This window comes from Pelmatolapia mariae, linkage group LG13 (assembly GCF_036321145.2).
Source record: "Pelmatolapia mariae isolate MD_Pm_ZW linkage group LG13, Pm_UMD_F_2, whole genome shotgun sequence".
Classification (NCBI taxonomy): Eukaryota; Metazoa; Chordata; class Actinopteri; order Cichliformes; family Cichlidae; genus Pelmatolapia; species Pelmatolapia mariae.
In genome coordinates this window covers 6,962,074-6,983,101 of record NC_086238.1, presented here as the reverse complement: position 1 = coordinate 6,983,101, position 21,028 = coordinate 6,962,074, and the positions used below count along the sequence as shown (strand labels likewise).

Here is a 21,028-nt window from a genome sequence, read left to right as displayed (position 1 = left end):
GGGTTGTCATGAGGCACCGATTTTAAAATTGTGTCTACTGGAATATCACACAGCGTGACCGAAGAGATCAGAGTACAACATGAAACCAATCGCAAGAGCTCACAATAGAGACCTAAAGTCCCAACTTCAAGAGTGTTCTTATGGAAAGGAACCCAACCATGACATGCCTTCGTGTGAAAACAAAACAATAAAAGAAGGAGAACTAAGAGTTAAATCCAGTACTAGGACTGATACTGATACTAATCTGTGGGCAAGGTCAAAGACCCAGTTACACACCAGAGGCTATAAAAGTTCAGAGGTGCTGGTCAGCCTGAGCTGTGAAACCTGTGATCACTCACTGAGGTTCTGACCTGGGCAAATGAGAGGCCACTACCCTGGTGGCAACCATTCTCTCCTATCAGTCTTCTATCCAAACATCTATAGACTAACTGCAGGCCCTCGGGAAAGAGATATCATATAGCCACTGTACCAAGCACTTCTGTCTTTACCTTGCAGTGGAGATTTATTGTAATTAGAAGATTCCTTTACAAAAGCTTGGGATCTGCATTTCTCCAAGGCTCTCCGTGCGGTCCCAAGGGGGACACCTTTTGATCTCGACCTTCGAACCTTAAGGGTTAATCCCTTTCTTTGCAAATGAGTTTGACATGATGGACCACTTCCTAACTGGCAAGTTGCTTGGGTCATGCTGGTTTAACAAGTGTATGTTTTACTTCACACACTCTCCAGTGTCTTTCCAGATCAGTGGTTTTAAAGTGTGTCTTTTGAGCTACCATAATAGAATCATACACACTTGATGTATGGAAAAGGATCAAATAGTGAAGTACTATAAGAGATGTAAGAATAAAAAACGTAAGGGCTCACTTGCATTTGTGCCTTTGAAACCAAATAGTAATTAAGTTTGTACATTTGTAACCCAATCAGGCTTTTAAAATGTGTTGAAATTAGTTTGCGTATGCCACTGGGAGTATTACGTGTTTTCTCTCTTTTGTCTGTTTCGCTGTTCCTCCTACTGTGTGTTAGCTTGATCATGCTGATGGCTATGGTAGCTCCTTAACGATCAGAGACCCTGGAGAACAGGTGGTGTCGAGTCCCACCCTGCAGCATGTGGTTTGTAAGTTTCTGCCCCTCCCTACCTCCTTCTTTTCCCCAATCAGATTAGTTTGTCTAAATAGTGAGAGGGAAGGTTGTTGCCAGTGAGCCCTTCAGGCTTAGAAGAACAGGTGGCCAAGTGCTGAAATGGTTTCTCTGGACTGAACTGAAGAAATTATGTTAATGGAGGCCTGCATCCAAGATTTCAGAAAGATTTTAGCAAATAAATTAGATCGTACTATCCATTAATTTCAAAGTAGATTCAGAATTTTTTTTGAATGAAATTCTTAAATAAATACATTGAATTAATAAATCTGTTTGTGTGCTTCAATCGGCAACAAGACTTTGTTTCATTACAAATCCTTAGAATGCCATTTTACATATAGTTATACTTTCATATATTTCATTAGACATCTTTCAAGTCTACCTGCAGATGTTATTCTGATGGATTATCCAGTAACCTTTCCCGAGCACCTATGCAAAGTTTGCCCACCTGCAGGACGGCTGGAATCTCCCCTGCTAAAGCACCTCCTCCTCTGTGCACCAGGAACGTGCCTCGCCAGCCGCCTAGGCATGAGACGGATTGCTTAGAGGTGCAGAATTAGTCAGGTCAGGGAATCCTTGGCCTTAGGACTGGCTAATTCCTTTCTAATGTGATGACGATTCTTTTGAAGAACCAGTCTCTCACTGGCCAAATCTCTTTAAAAGCATCTTGGGGGTGCAAAAGGGGCCGAGAGGGAGTGCACGGTGGCAGGCCACACCAGGGCCAGAGGGGGGGCTCGGGTTACACCCTGCCTGCCGTGATGCATTGTTGGTGGGACGCGTAGGCTCCAGTGATCCCCCCCCCACCTCCTCCTCCTCTTCTCCCCCCCTCCAGCCACCACCTCCATCCTCCTTCTCTCAGTGCAGTCCCTCCAAGAGAGGCTGCCACAGAGCCTCACAGAAACTCTGACACCAGTCCAGAGGATGCACTCTGCACATGAAACCTTACACTCAACTAATGGTTACAAATGTGTTTTCAAAGAAATCCCAGGTCTCTCATATAAGCCATAGACTGACACTCCTGGCTGTGCATATGGACGCACACACACTCACTGCCATGAATATGGCCATACTAGCAGACAAAATTGGGGAGAATTGTTGTTGCTGAACTCTGAGATTTAAAAAGGACTGTATGAATGTCTGGATACAGTATGAAGTTCTTACTTGAGTTCACGCATGTGGGGAACAGGACAGAAAAACTAAAACAGCCTATAATTTAGATATTATTTACTGTTTAGAACAAAGATAACCAGACATCAGGAAGTCCGCTCTTTGATAAATTCCCTTTAGAAATTGCAGGTGTCTTGTGGCTTTGACTGACACTTCACACAGATTTCAGTGACCTCTTGCTTTCTTTCCCTCATTCCCTCAAAGACAATGTATTCCCTTCCAGGGGAGTGATCCCTAATTAGCTGTCAGGTGATAGTGTGCTGCTTTCATTGTACTGCCTGCTGCTGCACTGCAGGCTATGTGATCAGCAGTCAGTCTCAGACTGAAGTGATAGATCATCTCTCTATACATGAGACCCCTGCAGCTGAAAGAGACCACTTGGTCCTTACAAAGAGATCGCAACTCTCTGTGTTAAGAAGACCTCAATATCATATCTCATAACAAATGGATCACTGGCCCAGAAAAGACAAAGGGATCACTTGAGAATATGCCTGTGCTCTCACTAATAAAAACAATAAGCAGTGATGTGTTTATCATCCACCAATAGATGACTGTGGACTAGATTTGGATCTGAATTATTTTGTGTCTTTTATGTGTGCCAGTTTGTTCAGTGTAAGGGATTTTAATGGCGAGAATATTGTCATATCATGTTCCAACATTCAGTGAATCTGACAAAGGCTTTTATAAAATCACAATCACATATTGCTATAAAAGTGCAAAAAATAACTATCCTTTCTTGTATTTTCCAATAAAAGCCATATCTTCTCACTTCCCAGGATATGACAGGGCATTCCTGATATAAAAGATATGATTTCTTCCTGTCTGTCTGTTAGGTCCACTGCAGGGCTCCAGACAGTTCCAGTATCCACCCAGGCAGCAGAGGGACCTTGTTTGAAGGTCATGTCAGCACCAGGGCGTAAACGTTAGACCTTTTTGTGGTCAGGGTAAATGTACAAGGCCGCCCTGCGGGAGCACTCCTTCCCTCTCTTTAATCGGCGTGTAACAGGCCCTTGTAGAGCCAAACTGTCTGCGACACATCAGCACTTAGAAATAAAAACCCCTCACCCAACCCTGCAATGGCTGCGGTTGGAGTACGGCAGCTGGATCATTTCAGAGGGACAGCACAGACAGGTCTACTAACTGATGGGAAACAGGAAGGGAAAATCCATCGTAAGCTTAAATTCTGCATATCTATAGCATGTTTAAACTCTTGAATATAAAATAGTTATTTATTACCCACAATATAAGGTAATGAGCAGCTCTCCTGATAATGTTATCAAGAGGAAAATTACGGAACTGGTTCAGTACCTTTTTTTTTTGACACAGTGGCAGTGCAGATACATTTTATGGCACCACTGTTGTCTTTTAGCACTATAACAAATTGACCTAATTTGGATTCCAGCTTCTTTTTTTTCCAAAACAATGTTGGGATTTGTCTCTCAGTAAAATTGGATTAAAGTTTAGACTCACTGGCTTAATAATAAAGCATGAATGTAAAATTTAGCCTTAAGAAATTAGCATGCTTTGTGTTCCCCTGTGATCTGGGTTACATGCCCAGATTATTTTAAAACTGTGTTTGTAACAGTTTTGTTAATGCTCCAATATTCAGCTCTGTAAAGCGTACAAAGTTAATGAGACAAAACAGAGAATATGCGGCCATCTCTCTGTCAGTGAATCCAATCATTTGAAGGAGCCGAGAAAGCAAACTTAACAGTTCTAATGCTCCAGCCGAGAAACTTAATTTACCAATTTGCAGGAAGACAAGATGGCAGGAAACAAGCCAATTTGCCACGTGTGCAGCGCACAACAAACCCCAGCCTTGCTCCACAGCCTCATGAGAGGTAATTATCCCTAAAAAAGAATGCCATGCTGTATTAAGATGTAGCCGCATCAAAACGAGGGAGACAGCCTCATTACAAGTAATTATGAGGGAATTAGAAACATCATTTAACTAAACGAGCAAATAATGTCCAGGATATTGAAGAAGCTGCCTGCACTTCTGCCGACCACTGCAAGTCCCATTACAAAAATTGTAGGTCTTTAATAGAATAATGACATGCTTTATCTTCCCTGCCTCTCTCCGAGAGGGTCTTGGAGCAGAGGGGAGGGCCGAGGGAGAGAGGGGAGGATGTGAAAACAACTGTTGCAGAGCTCTCTGTCTCTGTGGTCTCATGCTTGAGTGTGTAGCATAAGGCCTTCAAGATAATCCCCCTATTATCCTTACAAATACAAAATGGAGTGCACAAAATTATATCTCACATCCATTATTGTGTCAAAGGTAATGCTAATGGACTTATCTCTAAAGTAATAGCCGAGTTCTCTGCACATACTGTAGTGTATAATAGTTTGATGCATATTGACCAGAGAAGGACACTTCAGAATCGGAGTTTCAAGAAATGGTCGGTAATTTTACAATGACGCACAGTGCATTTTGTCATTACTGGGTAAATATTGTTCTTGAGTAGTTTGACTTAGGCATGGAAAGGTTTTCATTATGGTTCAAATAAAAGAGATTCTTCTATTTGACCTTCAGTTTTTAAACAGCCCAAAATATACAGTATATATTTTATTTTATTCTATTCTGTACAGTTGTGTACTGTATTTATTCTTATTTTATTCTAATTTTGCTTCATAACTTTTGCACTGTCCACTTCTTGCTGTGACAAAACAAATTTCCCACGTGTGGGACTAATAAAGGTTATCTTATCTTATCTTATCTATATTAATGTAGACAGTCACAATATCACGAGTTTAACTAAACTGATTTTGAGACTGAACACCATTTTTGTTATTTTTAGTCAAATAACAGACTTAAACTTTTATTGAAAGGCGTATTTATTTATTTAAAAGATATAGCCCCCATTACAGGTTTTCATTACGATTTTGGTTTAAAGTAATTTATAAAGTCGTAACTTTACCTTATTTCATTTAATAAACTTATTCCATATGTTTCATTTATTGCGGCCATTTGCCTGGTAGCATATTCCTCCCCTGTTAAGGCGAAGGGGTAGAGGCTGTGGAGGGGGACAAACACAATTTCCCTTCAGCTCCTTCATTTCCAGTTGATATAAAACAGAATCATGAAAAATCACTTCTGCTCCAAGCTCTCCTTTTTAACCATTAGCCCATAAATACAGAAGCTGGTTAAAGCCAGCGGATGACAGGGCCTGCCTCAAAAATCTTGTTACGCTCCTCTCAAATTCATTTAGGGAGCAAACAGGTCTTGAGAGTTGTCTGGCTTAATGCATTGCGATCGCTTTTAAAACTCTTGTCTTGAGGCAGACCCGGGGCTCTGCATCTGCTCGTGGTGTTATACTTCATAACCTTCCACTCTAATATGAAGCCACACATACCCTCTTTAAATCAAATTGGTGCTGTAAATATGTTGGGAGGTAGTTGAAAAGCCCTCATCCAAATAAATGATGAAAGGAAGGGATATTTAAAAAAGAAGAAGAAGAAGAAGAAATCTTCAGATGTTAGAAGAGAACATTATTAATGAAAAAGTAAAGTGTCAGATAGTGTTTTTGCAGCCTATATCAATTTAATGTGGACTCAATTAATTTAGTTTTGATCTTCATTTTATCTCAAGATGTAAAAGAGGTGATATCTGGGGGTTTTAATTCATTACGATTCTGTAAATATGCTATAAAAACTATCCTGAGAATCAATTTGCCGGGTGCACGCTGTCTTTGCTTCTCCCTCTCCACACTGTGTGTAGCCCACAGTTTCCATTACTCCCATCATAAATTATACCACAGAGTGAATTACACTTGCTTTTCACCTTACCAGGCAGGTTTGATGAATCCTAAGGCACAACATATCATCTCAACAAATCTTCATCACCATGCCAGTCGCTGTCTCTTTGCAGTTTAAACCACTTCAAATCATTTTCATTGCCTTGCTATTAAAATTTGTAATTCACGCCTGCCATTGCAGTGATACATAGTTACATCGAACACCCCCCCCCCTCCCCCCACCTATTCCTCTCTTTCACTTTGGCTCTTATTTTCTCCACACATCTCTCTCCCTCTCGCCTTGTCTTGTAAATCAAACAACTTCAGGTGACGGGTCATGCAGATTTCCCAGAAGTCAGTGGGGTGCAAACATCCATCCAAAAGAGCAGCACATTACCGTCACACCTGATGACATAATGACCACTTGGAAACTAATAAACAGCTTCATTCAACCAAAGCTATTGCTCCTTTTCATAAGCGTTACTGTCCCCCATCCCTCTCGCTATCTCTCTTTTCACTCTCTCTCCTATCTGTCACAAATTCATCCTCCTGCACCTCACCTCTTCGCTGCTGCTGGAGTTGCCCATAAATCACTGCTGTTGTCTAACGCTATCCATTTTCCCAGAAACACAGGGCGGCTGTTGCAGAAATTGGGTCAGGCATAATCTGCAGGGCAGCAGAGCCTGGCTAGTCATGATTCTGCTAGGTAATGTAGCCATTAGCACACAGTGAGAGATTGGTGGGATGGGTAGAAGGGCTTGGTTGGGTGTGTGTGTGGGGGGGGGCTTGTACATGATGTGACACCCAAGAAAAGCTGGCAAATGACACAATTTTATCGCTGCCCATCAACCACAGTACATGTGCATGTGCTTCTGAGTGAGTGCGTGTATGTGTGTGAGATTATGGTCAGGTTTATGGTTAATATTTACATGTAGTGAATTGTTATTAGATAGTAAACACTGACAGGGTGAGCTGATTTAGTGCAACAGGCCTCTTGAAAACCTAAACAAGCTCCTGCGTTAACCAGACACACCACATGTGGTGTCCAGAATTCTAAAGGGAGCTGATAAAATAATTAACTACACAGACAGATAAAGAGCACAGTCTAATGACAGCCAGTCTTAAAGTTTGACAAAACGCCTCCTTCTTAGGTTTCCCCTTACAAGTCCTGATGCTTCAGAGCTGCAGAAGGCAGACTTCAAATGAGAGAAGATCCCGCCCAGAGGCATGATTGGCCAGTGATAGTAAGCAACTCTTTTCCAGCCTGAAATGTGCTTTATCTACTTCTTATAAAGCCGCGTGCTCTGGTCACCAATCTCTTAATTTACAGAGGAGTTCGCTGGTCACTAGTGTATACAAAAATATGACTGAAAATGGCAAACAAATCAGATTTAGCTGTATCTCTCTGATGAACTCAATAGATTTAGACAGAGTATTTTAGAGTATTTCCAGGCTAGTGTACTTAGCAATCAATACTTCACACCGCATTCTCTCTAAGTACATTTGTATTTCTTAAAAATGTAGTCAAATTAAAATGCACATCACAAGAATCCCACAACCTTTAGTATTATAAAATAACTAATATATTTTAGTGAAATGTGAGAGCCAATAGTCGTCTAGTGTTTCTGAATTTACTATCAGTGTCTTCCCCTTTTTCCCCTGACACACATTTTAGTTGTGGTTAAAGCTTACATATAATAAAACAGTTAATTCAAGAATACAACGAGAAAAAAATATATTAAATTAATACCCATTAACATAAAAGGATGGTTGCTATTGTGGTCTTCAGGAATCTCAGAACAGCTGAAAATAATTTTGCCTTTCTTATTTACAATAATTCTTAGCCATGTGTGCTGGGGGGATGTACCAGTGGCAAAGTTTACAAATAAAACCAAGCAAACCAAATTTTTCACTGAAATAGAAAATTTATTGAATGAGAAGGTTATTATTGAAGGTCTAGATTACAATAGAAACAATGATATTTTTCCTTAAATGGAAGAATTGAGTGTTTCCTGTCAGTGTTGCGTCAGGTGGAGTGAAACTTAAAATATCTTTGACAAACCAATTCGGAATAAAAAACAGTGTAAAAGTCGGCCTTTTTTAACGTATTTTTCAAATGTGATATGAAGGATTAAATCCAGTATTTTATCACTTAAAGAAGAAGCAAGTTAAAATAAAAATACAAAATCGTTATAATTAATTATACACATGGTGTATTTTATACATATAGGGAAGCTTGATTGCTTTCTTTCGAGACATACAATGACTGCATAATAAGAGTTTTCTCAACAAAAAAAGTGATACAATTGATATACAAGGCTTATGAGACACCTAGAATGTCGTATTGTTTTGTAATGCTTTTTTTTCGTGGACTGCAGTGAACATACAGCAGAGTCAATCAGTACTCGATTTTGTTATACAAGTTGTATAAAGGTAACGCTGGCAGGTTGCTTCCCGGGTAGTACAGGGGCGTCGGAAAGGCGATAGACCTAGGGACGGGAACACGCAGTAAGGAGTTATCTCTGAAAACCAGCGGCATCCCCACTAGTGTCTGTGCGGAGGCGTGGGCCATGTTGGCCGCCTCCAGTTCAGCAGAGAGCTGTCGTTTCCATTTGTTCCTCCTGTTCTGAAACCACGTCTTGACTTGAGTCTCCGTCAGCTGTAAGCTGGAGGCTAAGCAGGCCCGCTCCGAGCTGCTCAGGTACCTCTTCATGTCGAAGGTGGACTCCAGCTGGTACACCTGACTCCGGGAGAAAACCGTGCGCGTTTTCTTTTTGGCCGAGCTGCCCTGCTTGTCCGCACCGTCTGTTTGTCTCTCCTCCGACAGAGGTGACATTTGATGGCACGGTCTCTCCTGCTCCTCCTTATAATCCTGCAGCAGAGGCTGTGACAGGTGCGGCCGCCGTGCGAGCCCGTCATTTCCAGACAGAAGTCCTTTAGCGGGACCTAAACGCAGCAGGGGGAGAAGGACGTGATGAGTAGGCTATCATAAGCGGTCTATGATTTAAGCGTGCATTTTAAACGACTGAAAAAAAATATGTTTTACATTTTTTAGACATACTCAGTTTGAGAGTTCGTCAAGTGTGAACTCTGACTTGTTAAATCGACTGCTGAAAGCCTGTGACTTTTTAAATAAACAATTCAGCGTGAGTGTGCACGGTGTACAGTAAGCTATTAATTAAATCCAGCTCTATTTAACGCTCAATTGACGACGTGTAGTGCAGCCATTTTGGAAACATGTTTCGTCAATTAGGAGGCTCAATTAAATTTGAAATGAGAGGAAAGACAGAGGGCTAATTATTCGACCTTGCTGATGCGCTGCTGATGCGATAGTCTGCGCAGAACGTACAAGTGGCAGCGGATGGTCTGCGTGTCAGTGTAACAGTCTCAAACACAAGCTAGTGAAAAGTGAATCAAAGTGCAAACAAAGCATTAAACCTGTTATTTCTGTGAAAAAAGAAACTCAGCTGAATAAGTTTGAAAGTGTATCTGTGGGTGATAATATTGTTTTAATATTTCTTTGGTACTTTGGGTTTTTAATTGTAATAATAATAATAATCCTTACCTAAACAGGAAAAGTTATGGGGTTGGTGCTGGGTGCACGGCTCGCTGTGACCCGTGTCGGAGCAGAAGCAGTCTGCTGAGTCCTCCCCGCCGCTGCACTCCTCCTCGGACGACACCGACAGTGAGCGCCTCCGCGGCGCTGGCGGCGGCCCCTTGGAGAGCTCCTTGGTCCCGGAGCGCGGCTCATCGGATGGCGTGCCTAAAATAGACTGGATAGTAAAGCTGGAAATCGGGCCCGACGAGCACTTGCTCCCGCTGTCTTCTGCGCTACTCATTCTCGCTTCATAACAGTATTGAAGTATTGACTGAATCGGTCTGTCCCCTTGTATTCCGTTATTGCTTTCTACGGGGTTGGTGCGCAAAAAAATTACGAAAGCGCCTTTTGTCGGCTTTTGTCAACACAATCCGGTTTAATTGTGGAGTTTCAACATTGAAGGAGTTGGAGGTGTTTTTTCTAGAGCTCGAGGTACATGAGTGTATTCCTGGTCCTCCTCCTCACGCTCTGGATCAGAGGCAGCAAGGCTGCGTTGCTTCATTTGCATGTAGGTAAGCTCCTCGTGAGCCAATGGCAGCCTCCAGCATGAGCCCGGAAATTTCAAACTCCTGTCTAGTTTTTTTTCCTTTTTTTTCAGATATGATGAGAAGAAGGAGAAAACCGAAGAGGAGTATTGGCCTTCATTTTTACATTCACTTAAAACACTCAGACTAGGCGCCCTAATATGTAAACTATGGTCTGTATGACTCAGAAGACTCACCGAACTTTGACTTCTTTTCCTGTATTTTTATTGCTTACAAGTGTGTTAAAGTATTTCGCTTTAACGCTTACAACAGCTTGGTGTAAGTGCGTCTAAACTGCGTTGCCTTCCATAATTTCAGACAGTATATCTCAATTTATTAGGTATGGAAATGTATAATACCCATCCAAGAAAAGAGGAACTGTCGTGTCGGCTTTTTCCGATTATGATAAAACTGGCTGGCGTGACGGCAACGCACACACAGTCTTGGAACTAAGACAAAGGCCTAACTCATTTTTCCTGAAAATAATAAACTCATTCCGCGTCCATTATCTACGATTAAGAATTAATTTGATCATTACTGAGCTAATCTGCCTCGTGATGACCGCGCGTGGAGTGGAGGCCGGCTAATTGATTGACTAATTGATTGAAGGTGGTGGGGGCTGAGTGCGCACGCGCGCGCGCGTGTGTGAAGAGGGGATTTGCTTCCCACCACCGCCCATCTCCCACCTTCACCGCCCATGCTCTTTCCGTGCCTCTCCCTGGTTGTGTGTGGATGCGGGACAGCTGCGGGGCTTGAGCTCGAGGTTCGGGCACATTATCCCTCTTTTACTGGTTTGTGAGGAAGCCCCAGACACATTACAAATGGTCAGCTTTAATCATTATGTCAGCGCCCTTCCTGGTAGCAACCCAAGCGGCGTTCGGTGTTAAGACAGCTTGGAAAAGGGAGAAGACGGTGGCTGTGGACGTGATGCTGCTCCTGATGCTGCTGCTGACGGCCGATTCTGTCAGCAGCTGCATCACGGCAGTCAGATGGATGCATCCGGATCCACGCGTAAATATCCTCAACTGGCAGTGGGACCAGCAGCTGCTAAATGATCTTACTAAAACGCTTACGCAGGGGAGGCTTTTACTGAAGGGGGGCAAATATATGAGGGCAGCCAGGGTGGATGCTGAATTTATGGTGGTTACACATAAGGCGTGAAATCTGCAATGACAGTTAAATGGGTTTATTTTATATGCCGCTCCTTTCAAACAAAGACCTTTGTCGGCGCAGGCGCCTTCATCACTTTCAGACGACTTTTGCAAAGTGAGATTGGTTCATCACGGAGATAGTGGACATAACAGACTGCCATTGTGCTGCAGAGAATAAATTAAGCATGTTTTTATTTTTTTTATTTAATGTCAAAGTGGTGTTTATAGGCCAGCAGTACAGGCTGAGCAGTATAGGTCCTTCTAATGGAATAGAAATGTTCATCCCTTGCCTATGTTACATACGTTTCAAGGCCCGGCGAAGCCCAAACAGCAAGGAGTGGGCCTAAGTCCGCGCTCTATCACAATGATAGGTGGTGTATGGCCGCCCTACCGCAATAACAGAACAAGATCTTTAGCAAGAGAGAACGGTCTGAGAAAGACAGATGAAGTTATGAGGCGCTTTGATCTGGGAATCAAGCTTCGATAAATATTAAACAAAGACCCGTTACACGTGTGTATTATGATATATGGCGTGTCCAAGTCTAGAATAAGGAAATTACCAGAGAAAATGATATCAATAAATTTTCTAAGTATAAACGTTGATTATGTTTCGATTTTCATTCAAGAAAGCGGGGCCTGCTCTTTTTTCAGGAGGCGTTTGGGTGCCTCCGTGCGCGCACATTTTGTGTGTATGAGGGTGTGCGCGCCTGAGAGAGAGAGAGAGAGAGAGAGGGTTGTAAACGCAAGCAGAGCACCCAAGCCCTGGAGGTGTACAATTTATGTAATCTGAGTGTGGAAATGAACTGGGTAATTTATTGGAAAACACAAAGTCAGGAAGATTGGATCAGTACAGCCTATCCAAGGGCTCCTATCCATCAAGTTCCAATTAACAACCTAACCATTGAGTTTTAATGGCTTTCCAATCTACTGCCCTGATAGACTCATCAATTCCTCGGGGAGAAATTAAGAAAATCGACCGCCCCTCGGCGTTTCAGTGTCATTCTTCACAGCAACTATATGTCAAATTAAAAACACAATTAAAATTTAAACTGTTCCAATCAGACGGTGCCCCGCAACCTATGTTTCACTTAATAGAACTTTGATGAAAATCTGATGCTCGCATTCAATCAGGAAAGCAAATGGGATGGGTTTAAAACAAGATTTCCTCTTTGAGAAGTGTCAAAAGAGTTCTTCAAACGCATGACTTTGGCAACTTGAGGTGTCGACGTCGCTTTTATCTGCACGCAGATTACGGGAATTCACTGGTATATGATTTGTATATGACTGTATGCAGGGGGGTTTTTAGCAGTAAAGAGCCGAAGATCCTTTATAAGAAGGTTTGCTTAAACGTTTCTGTACCCACAATCACAACAATTTGGCCCATTTTTCCAGGAGAAGCCAGGAAAGAGGATGTTTGTTGTTGGATATGACTTTTCAAAGATATCGAAAACTTTAGAGGTCAGGGTTTGAGGACAAACGTGGATTCGGACTGGGACTCCTGTGATTTTTGTTTTGGTATGAAAACGCCTAATTCCCCAAAGATCTCGGGGACCTTATTTAATCTTTCTTTTTTATCACACATACATATATATATATATTTTTTAAAGACAATAAAACACTGCTTATTGCTGTCAAAATAAATGCTTTAATATCAAGCCTTTAAGTCCAGCTATAATGATATGTAACACATGTGAGGGGATGCCAGTGGCTGCAAAGAAGAGGCTAGCATTATGCAAGGTGGTCGGGCCACTTGTGTGTTTCCAAACTGGCACTAAAACCTATGATAGGGCTCAAAATTACCCATTCAGCGCTCCATTTTAATGTAATACACTAAGCGCAGTCCCCGGTCACGTCCGTTTGTCCCAGTTCCTGCAAATGCAGCTACTTTATCTGATTTTGGCCCCGCTCGCTCCCCTTTCTCCTTTACATAAAGATGTCGCACAAATGGAAATTATTGAGTGGTAATTTTTTCAATTTATGCGCGCAAATCAAGGTCATAAGCCGAGCCAGGCGGCGTGTGAACGTTGCTCTTACTTGACGCAATATGCTGCAGACGTTTACGGATCAATATGCGCCAGAACAATAATGCCATAACAATCTATTAATTTGCAGTAATGGGGCCATGTTGCGCGTGCACAGTAGTTGCACGTCAATACTTCTATGATCTGACGATATTTGAATGAACCCTTTGTCTCACGATGAGGTCATCATATAGAGTTTAGAGCTGACTGATTCATTTCCAATAACTGTGTTAGCCTGCAAATGGAAGCGGAAAATGGCCTTTGATGAAAAGGTTGTTGTGATGTAGGAAAACGCTTCTCTGAGCTGGATTTTGAATTTCAAAAATATTCTTTATGGTAATGTTTTCAGTGTTTGGGGAATGCAAATACACCACAGAGTAGTCTTTTATTAGATTTGCCATCCACTCTACTGCAGGCTAAAACTGCAGAGGCTCCTAAAACTGTCTTCAAACTGTGAGGCTAGAAGCTAGAAGCAATTTGTCTTCCCGCGCCTCAGACACTATGAATACACCACAGCGAATGAAGCCTTGCTGAGGGATCGTGTTTTAATTAAATGGACTGTGAAAAAGCAGGCCGTGGTTTCTGTATGTCGTTTCTGGATCCTGCGTCAGATCCACCTGATCCCTAATCACAGTCTAGAGGTGGATTCTGCTCAGATTCATTAGAAAAAGAATAGAATCACGTCGACATAAAATATTGTATCCTATTTCTTGTCTAAACCAGGATTTATTTTTGCAGTAAATTATTATCAGTTATCGTTGCTATTTACGGCCTGACTGGTGCTCAGCTAAACAGAGGATGACGAGTGTTGCCTCCCTCTTTTCATAGCCTCCTCCCCCAGGTCGGTGTTGCTTTCGCATAAATTCTTATAGTTACGTTCATTATTATTATTATTATTATTATTATTAATAATAATAATAATAATAATAATAATGTACATTTAAAAAACAAACATATGTAATTAGATTTTCAAAAATCAGTCATGGTTCATTTAGACTTGATATAATGTGTAATCTGATGAAACAAAAAAAACCCAAAAATATTAATATAGAAAAATGTGATTCTGTTTGTCTTTTATAAAGCTCCAGCAGTGTCCACATTTCCGCTGATTCTCTGAAATGACGCAATAAAATTAGAAGGCTGTTTAAATATCTCCACTTTGCTCAGAATTTGTGTTCCTGTTCCGAGAAAACTTACAGGCTGATTATTTGCTATATAAACCGGAAGAACTGTCTACATTTATTTTATATATATGTATATATATAATCTTGAAAAATGTAGGTATATACAGAAACCATGCGTGGCTTTTCAATGTCCAGTGACACCTGTAGGATTGTATGCGTTAGAAAGTACCCACAATGTGGAGCATTGCAGAGTAATATGCTTCAACTGAAAACGCTGTGAGGAAGTAAAAAACAAAAAAAAACCCCATCTGTACATATGATCTCTTTCTTTTTATTTCCCTCTATATTGTTTATATTGTTTTTTCTTCTTCCTTTTGCAATTTGCACAGTTTCCCACCCTAATATTTATTATTTATTATTGTGTGTGTGTGTGTGCATGTACATATATATATATAATGAAAAGGAATGGTTAAGGCCGCGGCGTTTAGCAACATCAGGTGGGGATGCTTGTCATAGATGCCGACATCCTTACACGCACGCTAACACAACCCAACACACAGCTACAAAAAACACGCGGTCACGAGAGAGAAAAATGTTAAAAGACAGCAGCTCATGCACAGGGAGTAATTTCCACTTCTGAATACATTATCCATAATTTTGACAAGATGGTGGCAATTACGCATCTAATTGACCGAGCCACTTTTTATGTAAAATCACGCTTCAAAGTGCATAACACTAAGATGATTACAGAAGCCCACCTGCTCAAGCTTAGAGAGCTTATTCACGCATGCGCACGCGTGCACGACTGTAGAGTTGTTGGGGTTTGTTTTATCATAGTTAAATTTTCTGCATAAAATATAGAAAACAAGCTAAACATAGCTCTATTTAACACCCTGTTATTTTTTTAGACGACAAAAAATTTGTTAAAATGTACGGAATATTCTCCATTTATTTCACAACATGGTTCAGCAATACAATATCAAAACGATGTTTTAACTGTACAAAGAAGAATGAGGAATCGCCTTTCCCCGCGCCTCATTAAATATATACATTTACATATTTTGTACACCAGGGTAGTCGATATTTTTGCCGTTCCTGCTCAAAAAACACAAAGCTCAGGAGACACTGGACCTCACACTTGTGCTTCAAAGACGTATCCATGAAGAGGGGGCTAGAGTGAGAATTACTAAAACTAAACGTAAAGCTACATGGGTATTTTACAGCTCAGAGTGTCTTGATTGTCCCCCGACAAACGCTTTATAAAGCAAAAATAATAATAATAATAAAAATAATGATAATTACATCAAATCCTTGTCAATATTTTAACATGAGCAGATGACAAAACGTATGTTTCCTGTTTCATTCATTCACAGCATGCCGTGTATTGCACATCGTGATATCAATTCTTGAAATGTGAATAAAATCAAATGCTAAATGATGAGCAGATGTCGACTTCAGGCCGACACTTTTTGTAAACATGGTGATTTTTTTAGTCACACAGCTGACGTGTCCAGATACAAACGCAGTCTGGGAGGAAAACGAATAATAAAGACACTCATCAGGCAGTGTAAGCAAGTGGACTCCTGAGGTAATAATAATAATAATAACAATAATAATAATAACAATAATAATAATAGTAATAATGGGATTCAAATTGTCAGATCACGTGTAAACGGCATCTTTATGAAAAATGAAACAATCTATTTGCCAAAAATAGGTCCATGAAAGCCTGACAGTGACAGTCTCTCATTTTTCTTTTTTTTTTTCATTCACTCGGTTGTATAAAAATATTTTGTCCTTTTTATTTTTGATTTCTTTCTTCTTCTTCTTTTTTTTTAATGAGTTGATATAGGAAACAGACACCAAGTTGTGCCTAAAAACTCAACTATTTTCAAACTGGTCTGAGCAGCGGCACAGATGTGACGATGGGATGGGAGTAGTAGACGCCGGGGTGCGGGAAAGTGAGGAGCGGTTGGCTCACGGGCACGTTGGCAGTGGCCCCTCCGCTCTCCGAGGCCGAGTTCTCGTGGTAGAGGATGGGCACCCGGACTATCCTCTGCGCCGCAGCGTGGCTCAGGTTGGCAGCCTCTAGCTCCGCGGCCAGCTGCCTTTTCCACTTGTTCCTCCTGTTCTGAAACCAGATCTTCACTTGAGTCTCCGTCAGGTGGAGGGAAGCGGCCAGGCCGGCCCGCTCCGAGCTGCTCAGGTATCGCTTCATGTCGAAGGTGGACTCCAGCTGAAACACCTGGCTCCGTGAGAACACCGTGCGCGTCTTCTTCTTGCGGCACGGCTTCTTGTCATCGTCCCTTTTCTTCCACTCCTCCAGCTCATCTTTTTTGGCCTCTTCCGTGTCACTTTCCTCCAGGATTATCTCGTCACTGCTTTTGCTGTTGTTGTGCTCGTCGTCCTCGTCGTCATCTTTGGTGTCTGGCTCGGATTTGAGCGCCAGGTCCGGCGAGTCTCTGTCCGTGCCCGAAGTTGGAGAGGAGTCTCTGGCTCCTGGTTTCTCGGTGACTGAAATGGGGATACATGCAGGGAGACGTAGTCATAAATATTGGAGTCTATCGGGCATTTATTACAGCCTGTTGATATTGGACAGTAGAGTGGGTTTTGGGAAAAGTATGGTTGCTAATAAATAGTGGCAGAAGAAAATGCGTTGCGTCATGACATAAACCATTTCAGAGGTAGACATAACTGTAAACACCATCTTCAAAAATGATGAAAATGTCATTTTTACCCCACTAAACAGTAATTTGAATAGACCTAAGATATAAACTCTTCAAACTATGTACACCTATTTTATTCATTATTTTTATCAGCCTATACTACAGCCTAAATAACTAAATAAGCATAAAATAATATCGCTTTCTTTGTATTATGATATCATAATGCCATCCACACTAGTCTATTTTTTTATCCCAGGTGAATAAATCACAGAAAAAGGCAGATAAAAGGCTCCCAGTAGCCAAGCCTCAGAGGTAAGATGTGCGCCAATAGACAAATCAAAAGCACGCTGCGCATCGTCACCCTCCTCCAATGATTTCATGATGTCTACTTCATTTTATGTGTGTTTCTTTATTGATCTATTATCCCACGTCGTGGCATAACAAAATAGGCCTTCAGAGGACAAGGTGTTAAATCATACACTCTGGTGTGAGGCTATGTGTGCATGTTGCCTATCAGAAAACCGCACAAATCTTCCCTTTCAATTTAGAAATTTGCTTTACTCTACTTACTCATTAGAAGGAACTCATACAAAAACAGTGGATTCGTTGGATAATTGCGCAACAGTTGTTTGCTTACCTTCAGTTCTGTGTAGGTGGGCGGCTGAGTTGAGGGTGTAAGGGTACCACCACGCTGAGGTGCGCTCCAAGTAGTGAGCGGGTAGACTGAATCTCTGTGCGGGCAGTTCGAAGCGTGGAAAGTTGAAGTCACCAACCTGGGAAAGGGAAAATCCTCCCTCTAAAGCTGCCTTGGTGGCCGCCAGTACGGGCTTGGGCTTGGACGGTTTGTTATCACAGTTCAGCAGGTTCTTAATGAAGAAAGGAGAGTCCTTGGCCGAAGCGCACGTCTCTTGCGTTGTCTCTGGCATCGCTGTTGTTGTGGTCTGAGCGCGAGGGGACCACGGAAGCAGGATTTTTTTTAAAGGGGGGGAAGGCAATGTTGACTTACAGGCTGTCGTTAGCCTGGCTACGAGGAGTTCCTGTTTTATTCTCTGAAACTTGATTTCACAGCCGAAAAGCTCACCAAAAAGAAACGCGTCCGTCTAGGCTAGAAAATAATGAAATAAACTGTTCGAGAGGCAAAAAGAGCACACGCGCTTACAAACATGGAGATGCCTCATCCCGGGCTCTTCCGTTAAAACGCAAAAACTGGGTCCACTGTGTCAGTCAGTCTGGTGTCTGATGCTAATGATGAAATAAAAATGTCATCCAAGTTAAATGCGGAAAGTATAGGCGATTGGGCATGTACAATGGCAAATGGGATTAAGGGAGAGACGGTGACTAGAGAGAGAGAGAGAGAGAGAGAGAGCGAGAGGGGGGGGAGAGTCCTCCCCTCTCTGTGCTCTCTAGCTGCAGGCTGTGTGCGCTCGCTTGTTATTGGTCTCATATAGTCCAATTAGCAGCAAATGAACACGGGGCTGTTACCGCCAAAAAGGGAGGTTTGGACCGTCAGAACAAGCGCCCCATCATACAGCTGACATTACAACGAGACCCAGATTTACTGCGCGAGGTTACTCTGAATCCAGTCTTTTTTAATTATATATTTCAAATCACGTCCCGCATGTTTTTGGAAATTGTTTGAGTAATATATCCCAACGAAACACCGTTTTACATATGACTTTTTAAATGATCATCAAAAAAAGTCGAGGCCTATTCTAAAGAAACTCGGTGACCTGCTGGCTAAAGCACATCCAAACTTATCGTCAGATATGTGAGGCCTAAATGTGATGTTTTTATTTGGAGTCCGTTTAAACAAATCGCTGTTAATGAGAAGCGAATTGTGTAAAACGAGCATAATAAATAAATAAATAAAATCCAGTCATGATAGAGTATCAGGTCAAGATAATATAAGGCCTTCTACTTCTACTCGTAAAATAACCTTAATAAAAACAAAACATAATGCAAAACCTCAGCGACGTTTTTCAGTTTATAAATCTCCTGCCCGTATAATCTTTAACATTTCCATATTTACTTGACAAAAAGCACTTACATTTGCCTATCACTAAGGTGCTATGGCCTCCATGCCAGCACTGCAACTGCTAAATAGCGCACGTTTTTAGTTCCTCAATTTTTGTTTGGCTCTCTGCGACACGATATGAAAAAGGCGTGAGATCAGGCTGCAGCTGCTCAACTTGTCACCAATGGGCGATTAGATTCATATTTCTAATTCATTGATTTTCAGCGAGGGCCACTTCCACAATGTCTGCGGGTCGCACGGTCATTTTTTCCTCCCTAATCGATTTGGTTAATTCATCCCTCAGATTGCACTCTTTGTAAATGTGCTATGTATATTCACTCATTGATATTAATTGACTTGTTTAAAAAAGGGAAAAAAAAGTCCATTGGTTGGAAGCTGCTGTAGAAGAAGAAGAACGAGGAGACAGCGTCCTCTGTGGGCCAAAAGGAGAAAATACATGTGTGTGGCATATTGGAAAATATTTGTGTGTTTAAGTTAAGCACAGTAAGGTGGCAACAGTGTTAGCATAATGTTGTATTAAGGAAACTGGGAGACAAATATTGCAGTATACAAGGGAACAACTATAATTGAGGATTTTAGTTATGCTTATGTGCAGCTCTGTACTACTTACGGTAAAATTCTCCCAAAGAGACCAAAAAAGTATGTTTGAATTCAGGACAAACACGGATTATTCGCCCTATAACACAGTTTCATTACATGTGTGGCCTGACTGATGCACTAATTTTGCTATCAATCCTCATCATCATCATCACCTGCTTCCTGGAGACATTCATTAGCCCTATAATATGCAGAGATAAGGAGGGATATGAAGGTTATAGGCGGCATTTCTTTTTCTACATCAGCATCAGAGTTCCTATGCACTGGCATGTCTGTGCAATTACCACGTGTAATTCATTTAGTGAGCTCTGCAAGTGGAGATATCCTGGAAGAGGGAAGTAATTACAGCATTTCCTTACATAGGCAGCATTGCATGTGTTTAACACTCCAAAGGCTGAGATGGAGATTGTGTACACTTCCACTGTAAAACCCCATCATTCTAATTGTATATATCTTTCAAATATCACCTGTTTGAACCTTTTCATATAGCCCTTATAGTAGTTTAATTTTTTATTAATTTACTACAATAATAATACTGAAATCAGTAAGTTCCAGTTATGTTTGTCTCTAAGATGTTGAGGTTGTTTGGTTTTTAGTTTTTAGTTTTTTGCAGGTTTTGTGTTATACACAACACGTTACAACACTATTGAACACAGAGACTACAAGTGATGATTCTGTTAGCCAGCACTGAGTTGGCCATGTTAAAAAGCATTTCATGACAATAGCCTCAGATCCTGAACTACTTTTTAATAAGTCTAAATTGCTTCACATCAAAGGGGTTACTTTGTGTAGCTATAAATATTGAATTGCCAAATTTAGCTCTGTAATTAGTGTTCACCACACATATTTGTGGACTATATGATGGCTAGCTTATAAAACGAGGCATTTTTGTACAAATGGTTTAATTTTGGTGTATTTTCTTCATTAAGTAAATGTCAAGTTCGCTGACATTTTTTTCTCCTATTTTCTACCAGTCTCTTTACTCTCATACATATACGTATAGCTTAGTGTTGAATTAAAAAAAAAAAAATCAAACAGTTAAGAAATTTAAACAAGTCATCTTCTTTTCAAGCTCTTAGTATAAGACAGGGTTTTGCTTAACTGATACAACATTTTTAATGTACCTATGAAATTGTAACTGGACCGGTACTTTATATAGCACCTTTCTACTCTATTTGACCACACAAAGCACTTTCTAACTACAAGTCTCATTCACACGCATAGTCAAGCAAATGGAGGGTTTAAAAGTATCTAATTCCTAATAACCATCTATGTGA

At 41.2% G+C, this 21,028-nt stretch overlaps 2 protein-coding genes across 2 annotated transcripts; both read right to left on the bottom strand.

Annotated features, from left to right (window-relative positions):
• Nucleotides 1-8,244: 8,244 nt before the first annotated feature.
• On the bottom strand, nucleotides 8,245-10,078 carry hmx2 (H6 family homeobox 2). Its single transcript, XM_063491802.1, has 2 exons — nucleotides 9,601-10,078; nucleotides 8,245-8,981 (listed from the first exon to the last, which is right to left on the bottom strand). Exons 1-2 carry the CDS (start codon nucleotides 9,872-9,874, stop codon nucleotides 8,434-8,436), a joined length of 822 nt encoding a protein of 273 aa, XP_063347872.1. The 5' UTR covers nucleotides 9,875-10,078; the 3' UTR covers nucleotides 8,245-8,433.
• Nucleotides 10,079-15,369: 5,291 nt separating this feature from the next.
• On the bottom strand, nucleotides 15,370-18,373 carry hmx3a (H6 family homeobox 3a). The gene is made up of 2 exons (XM_063491578.1): nucleotides 17,757-18,373; nucleotides 15,370-16,967 (listed from the first exon to the last, which is right to left on the bottom strand). Exons 1-2 carry the CDS (start codon nucleotides 18,043-18,045, stop codon nucleotides 16,345-16,347), a joined length of 912 nt encoding a protein of 303 aa, XP_063347648.1. The 5' UTR covers nucleotides 18,046-18,373; the 3' UTR covers nucleotides 15,370-16,344.
• Nucleotides 18,374-21,028: the final 2,655 nt, after the last annotated feature.